This window comes from Solanum dulcamara, chromosome 9, assembly GCF_947179165.1.
Source record: "Solanum dulcamara chromosome 9, daSolDulc1.2, whole genome shotgun sequence".
In the NCBI taxonomy this organism is placed as follows: domain Eukaryota; kingdom Viridiplantae; phylum Streptophyta; class Magnoliopsida; order Solanales; family Solanaceae; genus Solanum; species Solanum dulcamara.
The window spans coordinates 19,387,925-19,408,836 of record NC_077245.1 but is presented as its reverse complement, the minus strand read 5'-3'; the positions used below and the strand labels follow the sequence as shown (position 1 = coordinate 19,408,836).

General features: G+C 36.3%; 2 protein-coding genes across 2 annotated transcripts; one reads left to right on the top strand and one right to left on the bottom strand.

Annotated features, from left to right (window-relative positions):
* The first annotated feature begins 309 nt into the window (after positions 1-309).
* LOC129902185 (inactive LRR receptor-like serine/threonine-protein kinase BIR2) lies at positions 310-1,197 on the top strand. Its single transcript, XM_055977267.1, has one exon. It carries the CDS (start codon positions 336-338, stop codon positions 966-968), a length of 633 nt encoding a protein of 210 aa, XP_055833242.1. The 5' UTR covers positions 310-335; the 3' UTR covers positions 969-1,197.
* On the bottom strand, positions 1,163-10,191 carry LOC129902184 (probable magnesium transporter NIPA6). Its single transcript, XM_055977266.1, has 9 exons — positions 9,704-10,191; positions 5,962-6,018; positions 5,779-5,869; positions 5,543-5,703; positions 5,316-5,443; positions 3,445-3,582; positions 2,369-2,461; positions 2,138-2,255; positions 1,163-1,651 (listed from the first exon to the last, which is right to left on the bottom strand). Exons 1-9 carry the CDS (start codon positions 9,822-9,824, stop codon positions 1,524-1,526), a joined length of 1,035 nt encoding a protein of 344 aa, XP_055833241.1. The 5' UTR covers positions 9,825-10,191; the 3' UTR covers positions 1,163-1,523.
* Between the last annotated feature and the right edge of the window lie 10,721 nt (positions 10,192-20,912).

The window sequence follows — 20,912 nt, the reverse complement described above, 5'->3', positions numbered from 1 at the left end:
GTAAAGTGACATTCTTTTTACAACAGAATAAAAGAAAAGTGCATCACATAAAATGAAGGATTACATGAAATAGAAAAAGTTACAGAATCGCCAATAGAAGTTGAGGAATCAACACTCTTCTTAACTACTACATTAATATAATGACTTGTGCCTACTAGTCAAATGTTGAACTCCCTCACCAATAATCTGGGATCCGCTACTGACTACATAACTAAAATGCAATACCTTGACTGAAACTTCCACACCAAAGACCATTTCTTCATTCTTCACACGTATTCTCTCATAACTCTATTTAGACTAATTCTCCCCTTGATCCTTTGCTTATTTTCTTCACCATGGCCCAATCAACTATATGTTTTCTTCTTTTTCTTTCATTTTCAGTGCTACTTCACAATGTTACTGCATCAGATGATATTAGGTGCTTGCTAGGACTGAAGGAGTCGTTTAAGGATCCTAATGGAAATTTGAATTCTTGGAACTTCTCAAACTACTCGATGGGGTTTATCTGCAAGTTCATTGGTGTCTCTTGCTGGAACGACAACGAGAACCGGGTGATCAGCGTCTCACTTCCAAACATGGATCTCAGTGGACAGCTCCAAGATGCCTTCAAATATTGTTCCTCTATGACTACCCTTGATCTCTCTGGTAACAGGTTCTCCGGTCCCATTCCTTCGGAAATTTGTAGTTGGACTCCTTTTTTAGTAAACCTTGACTTGTCCAACAACAGTTTCTCTGGTTCTATACCTGCTGAACTTGGAAACTGTACCTACCTCAACAAGTTGACGCTCAATAACAACAAACTCTCTGGAAATATTCCACCAGAAATCTCTAGATTAACAAGGCTCAAGGTGCTCTCCTTGGCTAACAATAATCTCTCTGGTAACATACCACCATTTTCAGGATTGTCTCACTATGAATTTGGAGGAAACAGGCATCTATGCAGCGGGCCATTAGCCAAATGTGGTTGAAGATGGAAAACAAATTTACACGAGTTTTGTTCACCAAAGGCTAAATGTATCTTTTATAGTCTATCTGGATTTCTGTTTCCTGTCATTTCATATTTGTATTGTTTATTGAAGCAATATTATGATAGATTATATTGTTTGTTTGTTGTAATGGTGGCTTCTTTCTGTGTCCATCCCACAAGTTATTGTACACAATGCAAAGGAACAGAAAATATTAATACTCGAACTATCATTGCCTTGCTCAAGACTGTAAAGACTCCTCTTCACCAACAGAACAATTTATCAACTAAATACTACTCTTACCATTTTTTTTTACCCGCTATACTACATCTAGGTGCCCACCAAACCCAAAAATCTACAATCTAGGCCGAAAAAATGAGTCATAGAAATGGACGAGAATAATTAACAGATATCAGATATCTGACCTACACACTTCCAGCTGAAACTGACAAAAGGGAGCTGATCGGAAAATCCATAATCTGGCACGACGTAATTTGTTTGGACGGAAATGAACAGCCATAAGTGCCTCCGGCCAATCATCTAAGTTCTTCTTTCGTCCTACTTGAAATGATCCTGCCTGATTATTGCAACAAATTCTGAATGCAACCCGTCCTCTTTCGGCTTCCATATTTCTCCATTGGCATGTACCAACCATGATATTTGAGGGGAAAGTTGTGCGTACAAATCTGCAAGTAATATATGATATTTAAACTAATCAAAGATGTGCCAAAAGCAACAAATTTCTGGTTGCAAGAACTGCAACAAACAAGAATATATACATTCAGAATGTCCAGACTATGATAAGTCATCTTCTTCTATAAATGCTCTACCTACAGAAAGCGATACCATCTCCAGATCATCTCATAAACAGGAGAACAATGTCCTTTTCCCTTTGAAAGAGAGGCTATCTCCAATCAAAAGCTAAATCAATTCATTTCTACAGCAGCACTTGAGCTCCATAGCAAAAAGGAGAGTTATCAAGTATAAGAGAGCATCTACTGAGGGAGACAAGTTTGTCCACACCTATTACTACTCCATAACAACAAAGAGAATTATCAAGTATCACCTAAAACTATTATCACAATAACCAGTATGCATAACCTTTTGCATTGTTGCACAGACAAGAATGAAAAGGCACATGGATTATTTCTGATCACGCTCAGTGTAACTACCTGCATTAGGAGGAGGATCCGGATCTCTTGTACTATGAAGAACCATTGTACCAGAGAGCACAGTTAAAAAGCCACAAAGCGCTGAAACTATGTTGCTAGCACTCTGACCAGACCAATCCTGAGAGAAAGACATGACATTAGAAATGAAAATTGGAGAAGGCCCCCTTGCATCCCAAACATAAACTCTGACATGACATTAGAAATGAAAATGAGAGAAGGCTTTCAGAATACCTTAAACATTATGGCACTGGCTAAAATTGTAAGTGATGTGAACATGGCATAATATATTGGAGAAACCACAGCTGTGTTAAATGTGTCCAATGCCTGCAAGAGCCAAATTCAGGCATTTGTCCAATTCACATTACAAGTCTAAGCCAAGATCCAACAACATGTAGTTTCCATAGTAATCCCTGTAAATATTAACTCAAGAATTCCAATGAGTGTCAGTTCATAAGTTTTGCAATCACAATTGTACTTGTAAAGAAATGGATCCTTGGCCTAACTCAATCTCAAGAGATCACCCATGTAGTGAGGGTTGTCCAAGCCATATTAAAGAGATCACCCATCCCTTAAAGGCCCGATGTGGGACTCTTCTCACACAACCTCACGCCCAAGACTGGATATCTAGTGTGTGGGCAATTTAATACGGGGAATGTTGAAAATGAGAATTGGGATGGATCCTGATCTGATACCAATTGTTGGGTTTTAGCAAAAAAAAATTCGGAAAATAACAGAGCAAGGCTGGGAGAAAAATATTGCAATGAAATCGAAGGAAACTTTTTTATTCAGCTTACTCTACATTTCCAGGGAACTTGAAATAAAAACCAGTAAATATAGATCTCCATAGAATCATATCTTACCTACTCCCCCGTCCCAGTTTATATGACATACTTTACTTCTTAGTCAGTCTCAAAAAGAATGAAATTTTTCTTATTTGGCAAATGTTTAATGACACTATCAACATTTTACCCATATTGATTGTTCGGTCACACTTATTTGGCAAAAAGTCTACAAAAGTGTATTCTTCTATTTAAATATTCATTTCTTGTAAGGGTAGTTTTGGAACATTGCAAAGTCTTCTCATATTTCATAAACTTTATGCCAAGTAAAACTAACATCACATAAATTGGGATAAAGGGAGTAACTAATTACTAGAAATTAGGGATTAGCTAGCTAACAAACTATTAACTAGGATTAATTCAACTAAAACAGCAAAACAAAGTTAATGCAGTCCAAAAGCATAATTCTAATAGTACTCTCAGACTTCAAACATCACTAGATACTATAAGGAGAAGTAGAAAGTCTACCTTATTTAAGTAGTTTAGTTGAGTAACTATACATGTAACAGAAACCATCACAAACACCCAAGTTTGAAAATTTGCAGCTTGGTTTGAACCCTCCAATGTAAGCTTTATAGCTATACCGATAGCTTTAATGCTCATAACCTACAATAGAGAAACAAGCAAGCTTAAAATGAATGCTACATGCAATTTTTACCAATTGTACTTCTGAGAAACTTAGAAGGATCAGTTCCTATATTTCTTTACTTCTCCTGAGGAATAATTTTATCTTGTTTCATTGGTGACACAGCACTTTTTCTAAGTCAGTTTGACAAAGAGCAACTGCAATAGTAGCTCAATTAATACAAAAAATTTAATGTAGGTAAATTGTGATGATGCGGATTGGACCTGTTCTTATCATGTCGTTCCTTTTAATTTCATTTTAAATAGGCAACCTGATTTAGCACCAGAAAGGAGAAGGGAGAAGAATTGAAGTAGGAGATGAGAGAAGAATAAGAGGAATCATTTCACAAAATTGCCATCCATCTAAGTGTTATTCAAAACTTTAAAACAGACTACATGATAGTGAAGTGTGCACTAGTTAAAGCTCTTAAAACTAATTCTGTCACAAACAAATTAAGAATAGATAAATCAAAAAAAACAAAAAGAAGTGCTTATCTCTAACTTACCTAAGAGATTAGGTTATCTTTACTTTGTTTTTAACTAGAAAAGAATTCAACTAAACAGAAGGTGATAATATTGCAATCTTTTATTGGATAACAGCATTCGCCTCCGATTGAAGAAAACTCGAATCCAAAATGAGTAAGCAGTTGGTCCCATTCCGAAAACCCGGATTTATGAAATGGAACTCATTCCTGCTGGAAGCATGAAGGAAAGATACTTCTATTGAATGAGATTTCATTGCAAAAATCAACATGTGGATAGATTTCCGACTTGTGGTGGTGTAGACTCTTGTGGTGCCTTGAATTTATGTAATTAAATGTTTCCATCTTTCAATAGAAATCATAAGATTGAGAGATCATTCTTTAATGCCGAGATTGACGTAGCACCAAAAGAGAGAAATATAAAGGGGGAAAGAACAGAGGGAAATAGGAGAAATGAGATAGAAGATAAGAGAGGAACCAGTTCATAAACTGACGTTTATCGAGTTTTTAAACAAAATGCGTGAAAGTACTATTCATAAGATACTGAATTCGAATGATAAAGAAGTCTTAAAACTAACTCGACCTCAAACTAACAAGACATGAGTAGATAAAAATTTATCTCAACTAGCAACTAAGACTTTACTTTAAATTTATGTAAAAGGCAAATACTAATAAAATAAAGTAATAGTACTGCAAATCTTTTATTGAGTTACACACCTACTAATCATGGAAACAACAGCAACCCCGACTGCCTTGTACATTATAACAGAAAGTATAGTCATTTGTACAAGCATAGTGGCAGGAAAACATATCTACTGATATAAAAACACTTAACAGCACCCTAAAGCTCCGGAGTAATATTTCAAGTTCCATACATCCATTTATACCTAAATGAGAAGTTCTCTTTTGCTTCAGTGACAATTAGCAATGGATTGAGGACCCAGAAGCAGTTTGACCCTTTACAACTTAAAAAATATAATCCATTTAGTGGTCAAATTATGCTATTCCAACACCAAGAAGAAAGGTAGAATTTGGCTAAAGTTAAGTTTAAAAGATAAGGCGTCTTGCAAACAGTCAATTTAGCTACAAGGTTAACTCAGTCAAGTCAGACCTACAATCTAAGGCACGGTTGTGACACATGTTTCTTCCCTTCCTTCCTTCCTTCTCTTTCTTAATTCTTGAGTACAAGTACAGTTCTGAGGGGATGTAGAACAATACAATAGATACACTAACCGTCAAGGACCCAATGATGGAGCAAACTCCAATATAGACCATAATATTTGTCCGACCATAGCGAGGCTCACAATATAAGACTAGTACCAATGTTATTGCAACTGCTGATGCTGTGTACAAAAGAAAAACTGCAAAACAAAGAGTGGAACATCAATAAAAAAAATGATATATCAGCAAGGGAAATAAGAATGATATTCAAGGAAATACAGCATAGTAGATCATTACACCTGGTTGTGTAGCTAATGCCCATATTTCATCCACTGAATTAAGATCATGTTCACGAGGTGCATGAAGAACAATGACAACGGAACCTACTATACATAAAACACATCCTAATACTCCCAGTTTCTTCAATTTTTCCTTCAGTAAGAAATGTGCTAAAACAGCACTGCAGCAAAGCGCCAAATTATATGGAAGAAAACCAAATAAGCAAGAAAATAACAAGGTCGAGTGGAAAATTTACCTCACAATTATACTTAAAGCTCCAAGTGGTGTCACAAGAACTGCTGGCGCATAAATGTAAGCCACGAAATTGGCAAATTCTCCAACAATCACTGCAAGGATTATGGTGGATGTTGCACTCAATATTAGAATAACAAATTCAGGAACATATTCTCTGAAAAATAAGAAGCAACTCAAGACTTACTAGTTACCATCCCAATCCACCAAAGAGGTTCCCATAGATAACCATATCCGCCCGAGCCTTCAGCAAGAAACAAATATCTCATTGTCAAGTAGACAGAGCAACAGATTTCATAGAATCAGCTTTTAAACTAACTTCTATCTAATGCTGATACAGAAAAACATCTTCTATATATAAACTTTACAAATAATGTGCCCGATGTATCCACTTTTAATGTGGAAACAAGCTGATAAATTACAATTTCAAGGAAATTCATTCAGCTTGCTACAGTGCAGAATGATTTATAACACCCATCACACTGATCATTTCAGCTGTTAGAGTCAAGATCCATATATTATGTCTTGAGCTCATTTCTTCTCAGTAATATATGTATTAGTACTACCTAATACAGCAGTCTGCGTTTATTCGAAAATGGCAGATCGAATAATTTGGAATTCCCAAGAACAATCATGTAGTGAACCAGAAGCATGAGTGCATATGTTTAAATTGCTGGCCCATTCTACAAGCGGTAACTATGAAAGTATCAAAGTTATTAAGTTTAAATAAGTGCCGCTGGAGTCGCTCTGATTGCTAAGAAGCAATGTCATTAGTCCTAGATAACTGCCACCAATACTCAAGGCAGCTGACTGGTCAACGTTCTGAAGAATATGAATTCTTTTCCAAATACTTCTCCAATATTATTCAAGGACTACTTACTTGCATGATAAGTGCAAAGTGTCAATTCCAGTATAAGTAACTTGGTATTCACTTTCCTCAGAAATGTACATCCAATAATTTCGTACGGAGAGAAGTGTAAATTCCATTCCTTGAGTTCCAGAATAAGTTTCTTTATTCCCACACAGATAACTGCTTTGAAAGATCCAGCACCTTTATAAGCAGTCATTGTGTATTAGTAATACTCATTGTGACTCTACATTTGCTGGAAGTGTTACCCCATTGCTCTTATTTTACAGACGGGCACCAACAGCATGGTGTACCAACAGAGCATAATCTAGTCTTAAACTTTACTTAAGCAGAAAACAAATGAAGTAAGAATTTTCAGGTGTAAAACATGTGTTTCACCCACAAAATAAAATGTGGACATCAGACAAGCAGGTAGCCAGGTACCACCATACCAGTATAAAAGAAACCCAACGTCATCAATCTGTTGCCACTTGATATTTCAAAGTGAGAATTAAAGAATGATATATTCATCAAGCATAATCTCCCATTTCATCCGTCTAGAAACAGCATCTGATATACAATAAACTTTGATTACTCTGCCTCTTGGATGATGGTAAATTGGTAATGCAGTAAAATGGTTAGAAATATCCAGTGTTGTCAAAGGCAAAAAGCGCAAAAAACCTCTAAAGTCCGTTGGGGCTTTAATCACAAAGCGCAAATAAAGCGTGGGCTTTAATGAAAAAAGGCGCAAAGGGATAAAAAAATACAAATATATATGTTTAGTCCAAGACTAATAATTATAAACATGCATGACTAATATATAACCAAAGAAATTGAAAACAAATTATGATAAAGTGAAATATCAATTGCTTGGTGTCACTTCTTAAGAAGAGGCTCATAGGCAAGGAAAAGTTTGCCTTAGAACCTTGATGACGACATTGAAGCGCACATAAAGCGAGGTGAAGCGCTCAAAACGTTTTGAGCCTCGCTTCAGGGCTTAAGCGCGCTTAAAGCGCGTCTTTGACTACACTGGAAATATCAATCTTCAATCGACCAATTTTGACTCAATCAGATAATAGTCGGTGCCAGCTATATGAGTCCTCTATATCCATTGTCTAAGCCCATTTCAATTTCAATACTAAGAAAACCCCCAGGTTTTCTAAAGTTAAGAGATTCTCCAAAATGTAATTTGAACAATGGGAGGAAGATCAGGTTTTGGGAAGATAACTGGTTAGGGAATGGAAGTCTCAAGCTCTTGTTCCCAGATATTCATCACCTGAACCAACAGCAAGAGTCTACTCTTTATGAAGTTTGGTCTGAACATGGATGGAACCTTACTTCAAGAAGACTGATGCAAGACTGGGAGGTGGAGAGATTGGCTGAATTTTATGGAACACTTGATAGTTCTTAGGATTCAAGGAAGGAGAAGACACTCTTAAATGGAAATGTCATAGCAAAGGATTATTCACTGTTAGTTTTGCATATAGAGATATGAATCAGATGGAATCCCAAGTTAACGTTCTGCCTTGGAAGCTTATATGGAAGGTTAAAATACCATATGAAGTGGCAGTTTTCCTTGGTTGGTGGTGAAAGAGATGTACTTACACAAGAGAATCTAATGAAGAGGGGAATACAGATGCGCCCAAGATGCTGTTTTTTTTAGCAGGTTGCAGAGACAATTAACCATCTGCTTTTACATTGTAAAGTGGTTAGCCAGCTGTGGTATTTGTTTACTAGCTTCAGAGGTATAAGTTGGACTGTTCCAGAGAGAACAGGACAGGCTCTAGAGAGCTGGAATATGGAGGGCAGTGGCAGTACAGACAAGAGCAGATGGAGAATTTTCCCAGCAGTTATTTGGTGGACCATATGGAAACAAAGAAATTCTAGGAGTTTTGAAAACAAGAGCAGCCCTCTGCACAAGATTAAAATGAGCTGTATTATCACTTTTTGCTATTGGTGTAGTTCAGAGTATATAGATGACCCTGTGGCTATTGTAGACATTCTAGGGTCCTTATAGAGATGGAGGAGGATCTAGGGATAGTTTTTTTTTTTCTTCTCTTCTTTTCATTATCTTTTGTTTATGCCAGACACACAGGTGTGGAGGTAGGATAAGATGTAAATTTTTGGATGCCAGCTTTGAGCCGATGATTGATAAACAAATGTTACCTTTAAAAAAAAAAAAAGAGACTCTCCAAAATGTCACACTTCTTTTCAGTACACTAACATACAAGTTTTTTAACCTTATTCCCAATTAGGTAGCATCATCTACATAAATCATTTAATTCAAGTGTGGTTTTTACCTAATTCGCATTAGTGGAGAGATTGTAGGGTTTTTGTGACTATTGTTAGGATCAAAATTACCAGGTGTCATGAGGAAGCTGATAAAGCAAACACTGGACGATGATAAATACGATAATAAAGAGAAATATACCAAAAACATAACAATTTAACATGGTCAACTGACCTACATAAGAGAAATTCACAAAGATGAAGAAAAAAAAAGTACAAAAATATGAAGAGAATAACCGCACAAAATTCACTCTTAAAGAGGTTTACTTTTTCCCTAAACAAGACTCTCTTGAGGATTACATTGTAGATGCTTAAATTGAGAAGAAAATTCTCAATTAATAAAAATTCAAAACCTTTTCTTCCCAGAAAAGGATTAGCCAAATATGGAATATTTATATTTTCCTAATAAAAATCACTTATCCTAAATGTTTATCCTTCCTTCAAGAAGAAAGAAAAACCAAATATGATAAGTAAATTAGGGCAAACACCTCAACAACTTGCTTTTGTATGATTTTAATGAAGGTCAGCCTTCCTAACCTAGCATTGACACACACATAAAGAAGTGAGTATATCAAACAACTTAAGCAAAATATCTCCTCAAGCACTTAGTTGATAAGGCAGTAGATACCACAGATGAAAACATACAAACATCGGCAAACTGAATGGGGACACAACTAAAGCTCCATGAATCCACCACTAGAAGCATTGACAAAGTTCAAAATCAGCAAAAAGCAATAAATTATTGACAATTAGACCTAAAAACACTTTGCTATCAAGAAAATGCATTACTCACTGGCCCGAGTACCAGAGGCGCCTGCCTTCTGAAGACCCTTCTTCTTGATAATGAAACTGGACCCAATAAAAGCGCTAGACGCCACAGCCAATCCAAAACCAGTCAAATTTGCACTGTACATGATCCCAATACTATATCTGAACTATTGGATAATCTTTTTGGAATTTAATTCTCATCTGAATTTCCAAGAACAAAAATTTCAAGATAACACTCAAGAAAGGCTAAACAACAACAACAACAACAACCCAGATCCACAACGTGGGGAATCAAGAAAGGCTAAAATAGCAAGAAAAACGAAAAGGGCAAGTTAGAACCCCTGTAGCTTTACTCAAAACGAAATGGGTATGTGAGAGCTAAGAGTGCAAGTTCATTATAGACAGTGATGGAGAATTGTGATTCCAAGAAGCAAAATCTTGTCATGCTTTCATTCGTTGCGTTGGGTTGATTTGGCTATTGTATCTCTTTGCCAATTTGGCATAACCATTAATTAAATCATACATTCCCTCTACCTTTTAATTAAGTTTTTATAATCTAAATTGTATTAGTTATACTTCCATTAATTATAGCTATAATATTTTTTATGCATTATTTGGTTTAATGTATTAAAAATAGCATGCATTACATAAAAATATTTATTTGTAAAAATATCTTCAATAACTATGGTGGAAAAGATGTAAAAAGGATTTTGAGGGGGTAATTGAGTCTTTAATCATGTTAATGCATGTATTAAATCATTTTGCATTACTAATACCTAAAAATTCATGGTATTAATAATACATACGAAAAAGTGTACCAAATAAGGTATTATTAATACACTTAATTAATGCATACATTAATTTTGCTAATACGCTCTACCAAACGATCCCTAACTTAATTTGGTTTCATAATGTGTCGGTAGTTTTATAAGATCTCTTACTTTTTTACAATTTGAATAGAAATTAATGGCCTTTTCAAATCTCTTATGTGTAAAAAATTAAAAATTATCTAATATCTATTCATCTATCTATCTATATTTATATTATTATAAAAGTATGAAAATAAATGTTGATTGACCAAAATATCCTTCATATGTTGAACAACTTTTATACCCTTCATAATTTATGTTTTTTAAGGATAAAATTATAATCACTCAAACATATTGTGTGAAGTCCTAGAATATATATATATATATATATATATATATATATATATATATATATATATATATATATATATATATATATATATATTTATATTGATTTTAGACAATTTTGATGGAAGAATGATAGAAAAAGCCCAAAAAAAGAATATATTGAATAATATGATAATATTTTTAAAAAAATTCTAATATTTCAAAGTTGTGACTTGTGTCAACTAAAATATACGTTCAAAGAAAACAATAAGTTGAAACATGTAAGGAAGGGGGAAAAGGTAGAAATTTGATCATTCTCCTAAAACATGTAAGAAAGGAAATCTAAAATAAATCTATATATAATAAAAAAAAAGAAAGGATTCACTTGTTTGTCAAAAGTTTGAGTTCAGAATTGCATGTGCACTTGACCTCTGCAGGTAATAGCTTCAATGAAGTATCGGATCATGTTAAGAGAATTGAGGGAGTTCGACAGGCTGGGCAAGCCAACGCATTAGCTAAGAGGCCTAAGAATGTAGGCAATTAGAAGGGTTTCTACTGCAAAGGTTATGGTCAACAGGTGTATCCAGCTCGTCTGATTCAATCAGTTATACCCGCTTCTACGGATGGTTATTCAGGGGCCCACAACAGTCTTTGACTTAGGATGGTCAAGGAGCTTCTAATGTATCAGTCAGCAGACCCTCACTTAACCGCGGTTGCTTTAATTGTGGTAAGCAGGGACACTTCAAGAGGGAATTTTCTTACCAACGGAAAATTAGACAGGTTCAGCAGCAGACTGAGCAGTAGTCCCAACAAGCAGAGGTAATAATGGTAGAGGACGTTTATAAAGTAGACGGAGAGGTAATTAAGAAGGTCGTGTAGACCGAAAAAATGGTAATGCAGAGAGAGGAGCGGTGCATCCAAGTAGAAGAGTTTCCTATAATGATGACAGAGCTCAGTGTTACGTTTTTTCGGGCAGGTCAGAGGTTGAGGCATTAGATGTTGTGATAACATGTATTATTCTTTTCTATGGTGTTTGCTTTGAATCTTGACTGGATGTGTGATTATTTTGATGCCCTTATCCATGTATCTACCTCAGTTGGAGAGTCTATAGTTGTTACCTATGTCTACCGTGCTTGCTCTATTTTGTTTGTGGGTTTTCAGACTTGGATAGACTTGGTCAATTTGAATATGGTTGACTTTGATGTGATTTTGGACATGACTTTGTTGCCCCCTATTATAATGTGCTTAATTGTAATGCTAAGACTATGACTTTAGGATCTCAAGTAGAAAAAGATTAAAGTGGGAAATGGTGTACAAGCCAAAGCCAGTAAAGATCATATCTTTTCTTCGTGCTAACAAGCTAGTGGGACAGAGTTGTTTGGCCTATTTGGCTCATCTTCGGATGTTAGTATAGATTCTCTTTCCATAGAGTCCATTCCTATAGTTTCTGAGTTTAAAGAGGTATTTCCTATAGATTTGCCCGATATACCTACGGATATAGATATAAGCTTCTATATTGATTTGGATCCAGAAACTTGCTCAATTTCTATTCCTCCCTATCACATGGATCCAGTAGAGTTGAGAGAACTCAAGACTCAACTTTAGAAACTTCTTGACAAGGGATTATCCATCTTAGTTCTTCACTTTGGGGTGATTTGGTGTTGTTTGTAAAGATAAAAGACGGTGGCAATGAAAATGTGCATAGATTACTGGCAATTTAATAAGGTCACCATTTAGAATAAGTACCCTTACCTCGTATAAATGATTTATTCGACCAGTTTCAAGGTGCTTTAATGTTCTATAAGATTGACTTAAGGTCGGGGTATTATCAGTTAAAGATTAGGTCTAGGGACATACCTAAAATAGTATTCAGGACTCGGCATGGATACTATGAGTTCCTAGTAATGTCGTTTGGGTTGACCAATACATCGACAACTTTTATGAACTTGATGAATGGTGTGTTTAAATAGTTCTTGGATTATTTCATGATTGTATTTATAGATGATATCCTGATCTACAATAAGGAGGAACTTGCAGACCACCTTCGTATTGCTCTGAGTATCCTTGGGAAAACAGAAGTTGTATGCTAAAGTTTTCAAGTACGAATTTTGATTGTCTTCTATTGCCTTTTTTGTAAAGAATTTTGCTTCTATTGCTACACATCTAACAAGAATGACTCAAAATGAGATACCATTTGAGTGGTCTAACAAGTTTGAAGAGAGTTTTCAAAAGCTCAAGATTCTTTTGACTAAAGCGCCTATCCTGACATTACCAGTGGAAGGTAAGGATTTATTGTTTATTATGATGCTTTATATTCAAGCTTGGGTGTTGTGTTGATGTAAGATAGGAATGGCATAGCCTACGCTTCAAGGCAGCTGAAAGTTCATGAAAGAAACTACCTGACACATGATTTGGAGTTGGCGATGATAGTATTTACTCTAAAGATATGGTGACACTATCTCTATGGTGTCAACCGTGAGGTGTTTATATATCATCACAATCTGCAGCATGTGTTCACTCAAAATTATTTAAATCTGAGGCAAAGTAGTTTGATGGAGTTGTTCAAGGATTATGATGTGACCGTTCAGTATTATCCGAGTAAGGCTAATTTAGTGGAAGACGCATTGAGTCGAAAGATAGTAATCATGGGTAGTTTAGTTTGCTTGGGGGTGTCCAAGCGACCCTTAGCTAGAGAAATTCAGGCCTTTGAATCTAAGCTCACGTAGTTGGGAATTTCAAGGAAGGGCGGATTGTTGGCCAGTATTGAGGTCAAGCCCACATTCACAAAGGACATCAAGATTAAGCAGTTTAAGGATGGGGACTCTAAAAGCTCAGAAATAAGGTAGTGTCTGGGAAACTCAAGATGCCACTCTCGATGAAGGAGGCGTTCTCAGTTTTAAAGTGAAGATTTGTGTCCCTCGAGTTGATGATTTGATCAAGATTGTGTTCGAAAATTCACATGGTTTGTTGTATTTGATTTATCCAGGTGTGATCAAAATTTACCGAGATTTGAGGTGGCTTTATTAGTGGCCCGGAATAAAGAAAGATATTGCTGAGTATGTATCCAAATGCGAGAACTGTCAGCAGGTAAAGTATAAGCCCGAAATCCCTATAGGTTTTCTTTAAAGAATGCTCATTCCTGAATGAAAGTAGGAAATGATAACCATGGATTTCGTGGTAGTTCTCCCTAAGACCTTAGGGGCAGCCTGACTCATGTTGGGTCATTGTAGAAAGGTTCACTATATCAGCCCACTTCATTCTAATTAGAGTGGACTATAACTCTCAATTATCTAAGATTTATGCCAAGAAAATAGTAAGGTTGCACGGGATGATCCCGTCACACAAGGACAGATTTTATAGAGTCTTGCGGAATGATATGGGAACGCCTTTACTTTTATTCGAGAGGCTACAAGACTTTAGGAAAACTCTTTTCCTTCTTTCTTTTATGCTATTACTCGAATATAATTGGTATCTCGGTGATACTAATTAGTATCTAACCTTGTTTACTCAATTTTGTAGATAGTCAGAACTAGAGCAACAATAACGCCTGAGCCAGCCATTAGGGATGTAGCCAGAAGAGGAGTAATGACGAGGGGCCGTGGTAGAGGTCAGGGAGAAAGCTCACTAGAGGCAGAGGTTAGGAGGCTAGGCCAACCAGGGAAAGAGTAACGACTCCTCCACCGGTCGATGAGATAGCTAGAGAGGATATTGAGGTAGAGGATGAGCAAATTCATGAGTGTCATGACCCAAAAACTAAGGTTATGATAGCACACATCCCAAACTCCATCCCGTTGTGTAAGCCTAAAAGTATCATACGAGACTTCCAAAGGAAATTCAGGCCACTAATAAAAGAAATAAAAAGGACACCAAAGAAATTATCTCAAAATCTGGTGTCATAAGTGTAAAGAGTATCTAATACAAATCCTAAATCTGCAATTATAACATAAGTCTCCGAATAATACTAAAAACTGAGAAATAAAAATAGACTAGTGACGATCCGAAATCCTGGGATATCACCACTAATATGGAGCTACAAGACAGTTAGAGAATCAGTTGCCGCATGGAACTCCCTGGCTAAAATCTGCATAAAAAGAGACACAAAAGTAGGGGTGGGTACAATCCACATGTACTCAATAGATTAAGCTAACTGAGTATAAGAAATTATCAAACCTATGAAATACACTAAGGAACACCTCCGCCTGCACACAAAAAAGTCTCACTCCGGCTACATTACCGCCAATTTATATAAAATGATGTAATTAAAGTAAACACATAAGTACAGTTCAATGTCATAGTTAATCATATAGGTAAAATATCTTAGATATCAATGCAATGCAATACAAAATGATGGTGCAATGAGATGGTGATATGATGGAATCAAGGTTGTCGCACAATCTGTCATTTACACTTATCGCGATAAGGCTTCCAGATAAGAACCCATTGGGGACTCGCAGTCCATATACTGTATCACATCTTGAAATCTTATCAACGTGCCACCTAGTTCGTGGTCAAAGATCAATAAGATACCATATTTTCTTTTTCAAAAAGATTTTCACAATTCTCCATTTCCCAAGATCAATGTTGTAATGAATGAGGATGAATGCATCACAATACACATGACTCTAAAGTAATATTCTACTCAACATGTATACACAAGGTTCAAGTTCTCTAAACTCAGCCTAAGCCTGATATTCACTCTTAATAGTTAACAATAGGAAGGAATTTTTACTACAATGAATGTTCACCCTCTTTTAGATACTACTCAGTACTCAATTGTGCTCAAACTCCCAACTCAATCCCTCAGGCAGGCATTTAAGTCAAATAACATTTTCACATCTCTAACACGGTTAAGTCATGGATTACACAATTCCAACACATATAAGATAACAATTAAGGCCCCCACATGGGCTACAGAGAACAATAAGCCCCCACACGGGCATCGCAAGTAATTAAACAGTCCCAAACTCTACTACAACCCCATACCAAAGTCTATAACATAAGATTAACTAATTACCCTAACTCAGTCTCAAGAAGAATAGCAAACATATCTGAATTACCGAAATTGTACTCGAATGCTCTACCGGATGAACAATCTTTAAATTCTATATTCAAATTGAAAACCCACTATCAACAATGAATCATACATGTCACAGGAAGTCCAATGATACCCATATTGATAGGTTTCAGATTCGGGGGTAAAATGATCCAAAAATTGATTAATTTCGAAAAGGGTCATATCTAGAAATTTCTTTCAAAAATAGTTCTACTCATCGAAGGGAGTTTGTGGGTGAAAACCCTAAAGAAATAGGCTAGGAAACAAGGTATAAATAAATGAAAAATCGAAGTTGAAACTTAAGAACAAACCCCCCAAAATCTCATTTAAAACTAGACTTTTCAATGATTTAAAAATAGGAATTTGTAAATAATTGATGTAGGATTGAAAAAGGAACTTACCCATACAAAATCCTTCAAGAACTTGACCCAAAATTGCCTCTCTTAGAGTTCAAAATGAGAAACAATGTTGGAATTTCAAAAATGGGGACAGATTCTCGACATAATACTGTTCAGGCACCAATTGTGCATCGCGATCACGAGTCACTTACTCTCGCCATTGCGAAGCACTAAGAAGTAACCCTTCGCGATCGTGTGACAAGGATTATGATCGCAAAGAATAAAAAATGGGCAGGTCGCGATCGCGGGGAATACTTCGTGGTCTTGAAGAACAAAGTGACCTGCACCAAAAACCAGAAATTTCATATTTGCCAAGTCCAAAAATGTTCTCGATTGGACCCTCAAAAATCATTCTAGGTCCGATAAAAATAAACTAGATATGCTACTATACAGAATTCAATAATTCAGACTCAATGGAGTCGTCAGATTTTCGAAAAGAAGTTCTTATGATAAAATTACCCTCTCGGGCCCCCTTTTGGCCTAAATCTCAACTTTTAGCCTAAAATCTCAAAACGACGATTAAAGTCCAGGGGCTCTAAGTCAATTTTCAACTAGACCAAAATCGACGTTGCAGATGCAACGGGAGTGAAAGAATTTTTATCTGACACTTGGATTCAAAATGTGGACCAAAGTCAAACTAACTCATTTAAAACCACACTTTCCAACTTAAGACCTCAAATTCACGTATTAACCCCAAATCTGATTTTGGCAACTCTCCTAGACCAATTTCCACTTTTTAGAACTGATTAAATCGATGAAATTCTATTTTGAGACTCGAAACTCCAACAGGTATCAAAGCTCTCTTTTAGAACCACTTAAGACTTAGGACTCAAAATCTTTCACAATTCATAATCTAATAAGACTTAAACAAATTCAACTACACAAATTGGTCAACTATCACTCGGGGACACTAACAAAAGGGGTAAAATGGTAATTTCTTGAGAATTTTCAAAAATGACCCTCAAGGTCATTACAATGAGAAGGAAACACTATTTCAGCCTACTTCAGAGATGATCCACCAGGTTCTCATCTATGTCAATAGGTTATCCAATTAGAGTCAAGCGCCTCCAATAGCTCAGAATCAAGGAGTACAACATGCACCCTTTGTGGTTCTCCGTATGGATACGTCATCGAGAACAGGGTCGGTAATGCCTAATGACCAACATGATCTCTTTATTAAGTTCTTGAAGTTGAAACCCCCGGTCTTCAGGTTTACTGAATCTGAAGATGCTTATAATTTTCTTGTTCTTTTTTTTCGTGAGAACAGACCCTAATCGAGGCTCCCACCTCTCATGCACAGTCAAGGGTTGAGCAGCACCCCCAAGCCTTAACATATATGAAAAACATAAAAATACATAGAGGGGGACATAAATCTTACCTTCGACCTTTAGATGGTTCATAAGTCGGCTAACTCATCCCCGATACTAGATGGAAAGCAATAAAACTATGAGAAGACTCATATTGATATAATGCAACTAAGAAAAACATAAATGAGGGAGACTCTCCCTTTCCATGTAAATACAGAAAAGAAACCTACACTAGTCATATTCAACTAAGCTACATTAGAAACATAGCTAAATCAAATTAAAGCAAGTATACGAAACTTCTGATTTCTATGGATTGAGAGTGGTCGTGTCATTGTTGTCCTTCTTAGGTTTGTCATACCAAGTTTGTCCATGAGATGTGAGTACCTCACGCAAGGAAAGTAGATGATGTCATATTGCTGCAAGTTTGGATATGAAAAGTGTATACGTCATTGGGAGAAATTATACCAGCTAAATAAGTTCGCTCGAGTAACGTCTCAGATTATCCATTCAAGCCTCAACTTCTTGGGTTCTCCAATTGTTGGAATTACTGCAAGTCTACAATAGTTGGAAGTTATTTTTGATATTGCAAGTTACATGTTGAAGCTGATGTTGATGTGTGTTGCTTCTAGAAGCAGCTGCTGCTGTAGTACAAACAATCCATAATATTGGTGCAATGTGTATAATACATGCTTTTGAGTGCTTATTGCTTCTGGCATCTGATGTTGCTGTTGAAGTTGTTGATGTAAAAACTCCAGGATCAGGTGCTGCTGCTGCTGTAATCTAGTATCTGCACAAAGAGACACAATGCAAACAAACATAGAACTCCTACCTACAAACTCCTGTACCTGCACAAACAAATAAATAGCCACACACAAAAACTTGTAGGTGTTTGTTATATTTTGCAGGCTGCTGGGATTGTTATTGGAATATATTATTGTTGGATGTTGCTTGCAAGATTAAAGTGTTGCACATGGAGGAATCTGTATCTTTGTAGCATTTTTGCTTCTCCAATCCAAGTTCCAACATGTCAAATGTTTCACCTTGCCATTGTTGTACCAAAAACTAACAAGATTGGGTCTCCAGCCACTTTGCATGTACCTACACAACCAGGAACAAGAAGAGAAAGAGGTAAACACTACTCTATGCCTTATCTCTAGTGGTAGTGTGGTTATTCTAGGAGGAAAATAAATAGGGGAGATTCTCCCCTTTATAATTGTCACGACCCAAAAAATGAGGTCATGATGACACACATCTCAAAACCCAATCTGATGTGTAACCCTAAAAATAAAACTCATACAAGACTCCCAAAGGGGAAAGTGATGCCACGATTTAAATAAAAAGAAAAAAAACAATGAAGAAATTATCTCAAAATCTGGTGTCATAAGTATAAAGAGCATCTAATACAAGGTTCGAATCTGAAGATACAACATAAGTCTCTGAATGATACAAAAGACTGAAAAATAAAGATAGACTAGTGACGATCCGAATTATGGGACCTCACCACTAATCTGAGAATACACAATCCGCTAGAATATTAACTGCCACATGGGGTACCCCGACTAGTATTTGCATCAAAAAGGGACACAGAAGTAGAGGTGAGTACAATTCACATGTACTCAGTAGGTTTTAGCTGACTGAGTATAAGGAATTAATCAAACCTATGAAATAAACTAAGGAACGCATCCACCTGCATACAGAAAAGTTCCACTTCGGCATCGGTGCCGCCAGTTTATATATATATTGACGCGAGTAAAGTAAACCCATAATAACAGCTCATAATCACAATTAATCATATAATTCAAGCAGCACAGATATCAATGCAATGCAATGCAATATGATGATGCAATGATGTAGTGGTACGGTGGAATCAAGACTATCGCACAGTCTGTCGTATACACCTGCCGAGCTGTGCTACCAAACAGGACCCTTGGGGGTCTCGCAGACCATATACCTCAATCATAATATCTCATTATCCTTGCCACCTCCTCGTGGTCAAGGGATCACAATGCATCCACTACCCTGTTGGAAAATTGCCTCGGTCAAGGACTCAAGATACAAAGGTTAGGATCATAATGCATCCACTATCCTGCCGGAAAACTGCCTCGGTCAGAGACTCAAGATACAAAGGTTGGGATCACAATGCATCCACTACTTTGCCGGAAAACTGCCTCGGTCAGGGACTCAAGATACAAAGGTTTAAAGGTGTTTCATTTTCTTTCTCAAAAAGAATTTCCATATTTCTCAACTTTCCATGTTTCATGATATGATGAATGAGGATGAATGCATCAAAACACATATGCATGGAAGTAATAATCAACTCACATGTGGTATAAGGTTCAAAGTTCTCAAAACTTAACCTACACATGATATTTACCCTCAATAAATAGTAACGGAAAGAACACACTTTCATTTAAATATTCACCCCTTTCTCAACAATATTTCAATACTCAAGTATGCTCAAAACCCCCAACTCAATCTCTCAGGCGGCATCACAAGTCAAATAATATACTCAAGCCTCTCTCTTAGGCAAATCATAATTCACATGCTCTCAAAGCAAATAAGATAATAAATAAGGCCCCCACACGGGCTATGTAATACAAATAAACCCCATCACGGCAACATATTAATAAATAAGCCTCCACACGGACATCACAATATATATAACATTCTCAACTTATACTACAACCCCATCCCAAAGTCTATAATATATGAATGACTAATTACCCCATCTCAATCTCAAAGAAAGATAGCCAAACCTACCTCAATTATCGAAACTGCACTCGAATACCTCCACCGGACAAGCAACTCTCGAATTCAGCGCTCGGAATGACAACCCACTATCAACAATGAAACATACACGTCACAAGGAGTCCAATGACACCTATATTGATAGGTTTCGGAACCGAGGGTAAAATGGTCTAAAAATTAACTATTTTCAAAAAGGGTCAAATCTGGAAATTTATTAAACAATCCCATTCTATTGGTAATAAGAAACTCATGGTTGAAAAACCCATAAAAATAGAGCTCAAAACGAGTTAGAAATCACAATTTTCCTTAAATTCGGATTAGGGAAGAAACAAAGATTTTTGGGGTTTGAAACTAAAATTTAAGAGTTAAAATCATCAAAAACTTAATGAAAAAGGAAGGTTTTAGGTCAAAAATCACTTACCCAACACTTTGCCTCGAAAATCACTTCTTAAATCACCTCAATGAGTTCAAGAAGTCAAACAAATGATGAAAAATATTGAAATGGAAAGAAAGGGGCATTTTCTGCCCAAAAAGTTACTGTTCACGCGTGTTACTGTTCACGCGTTTTTTGTACAATTTTTTGAAAATCACC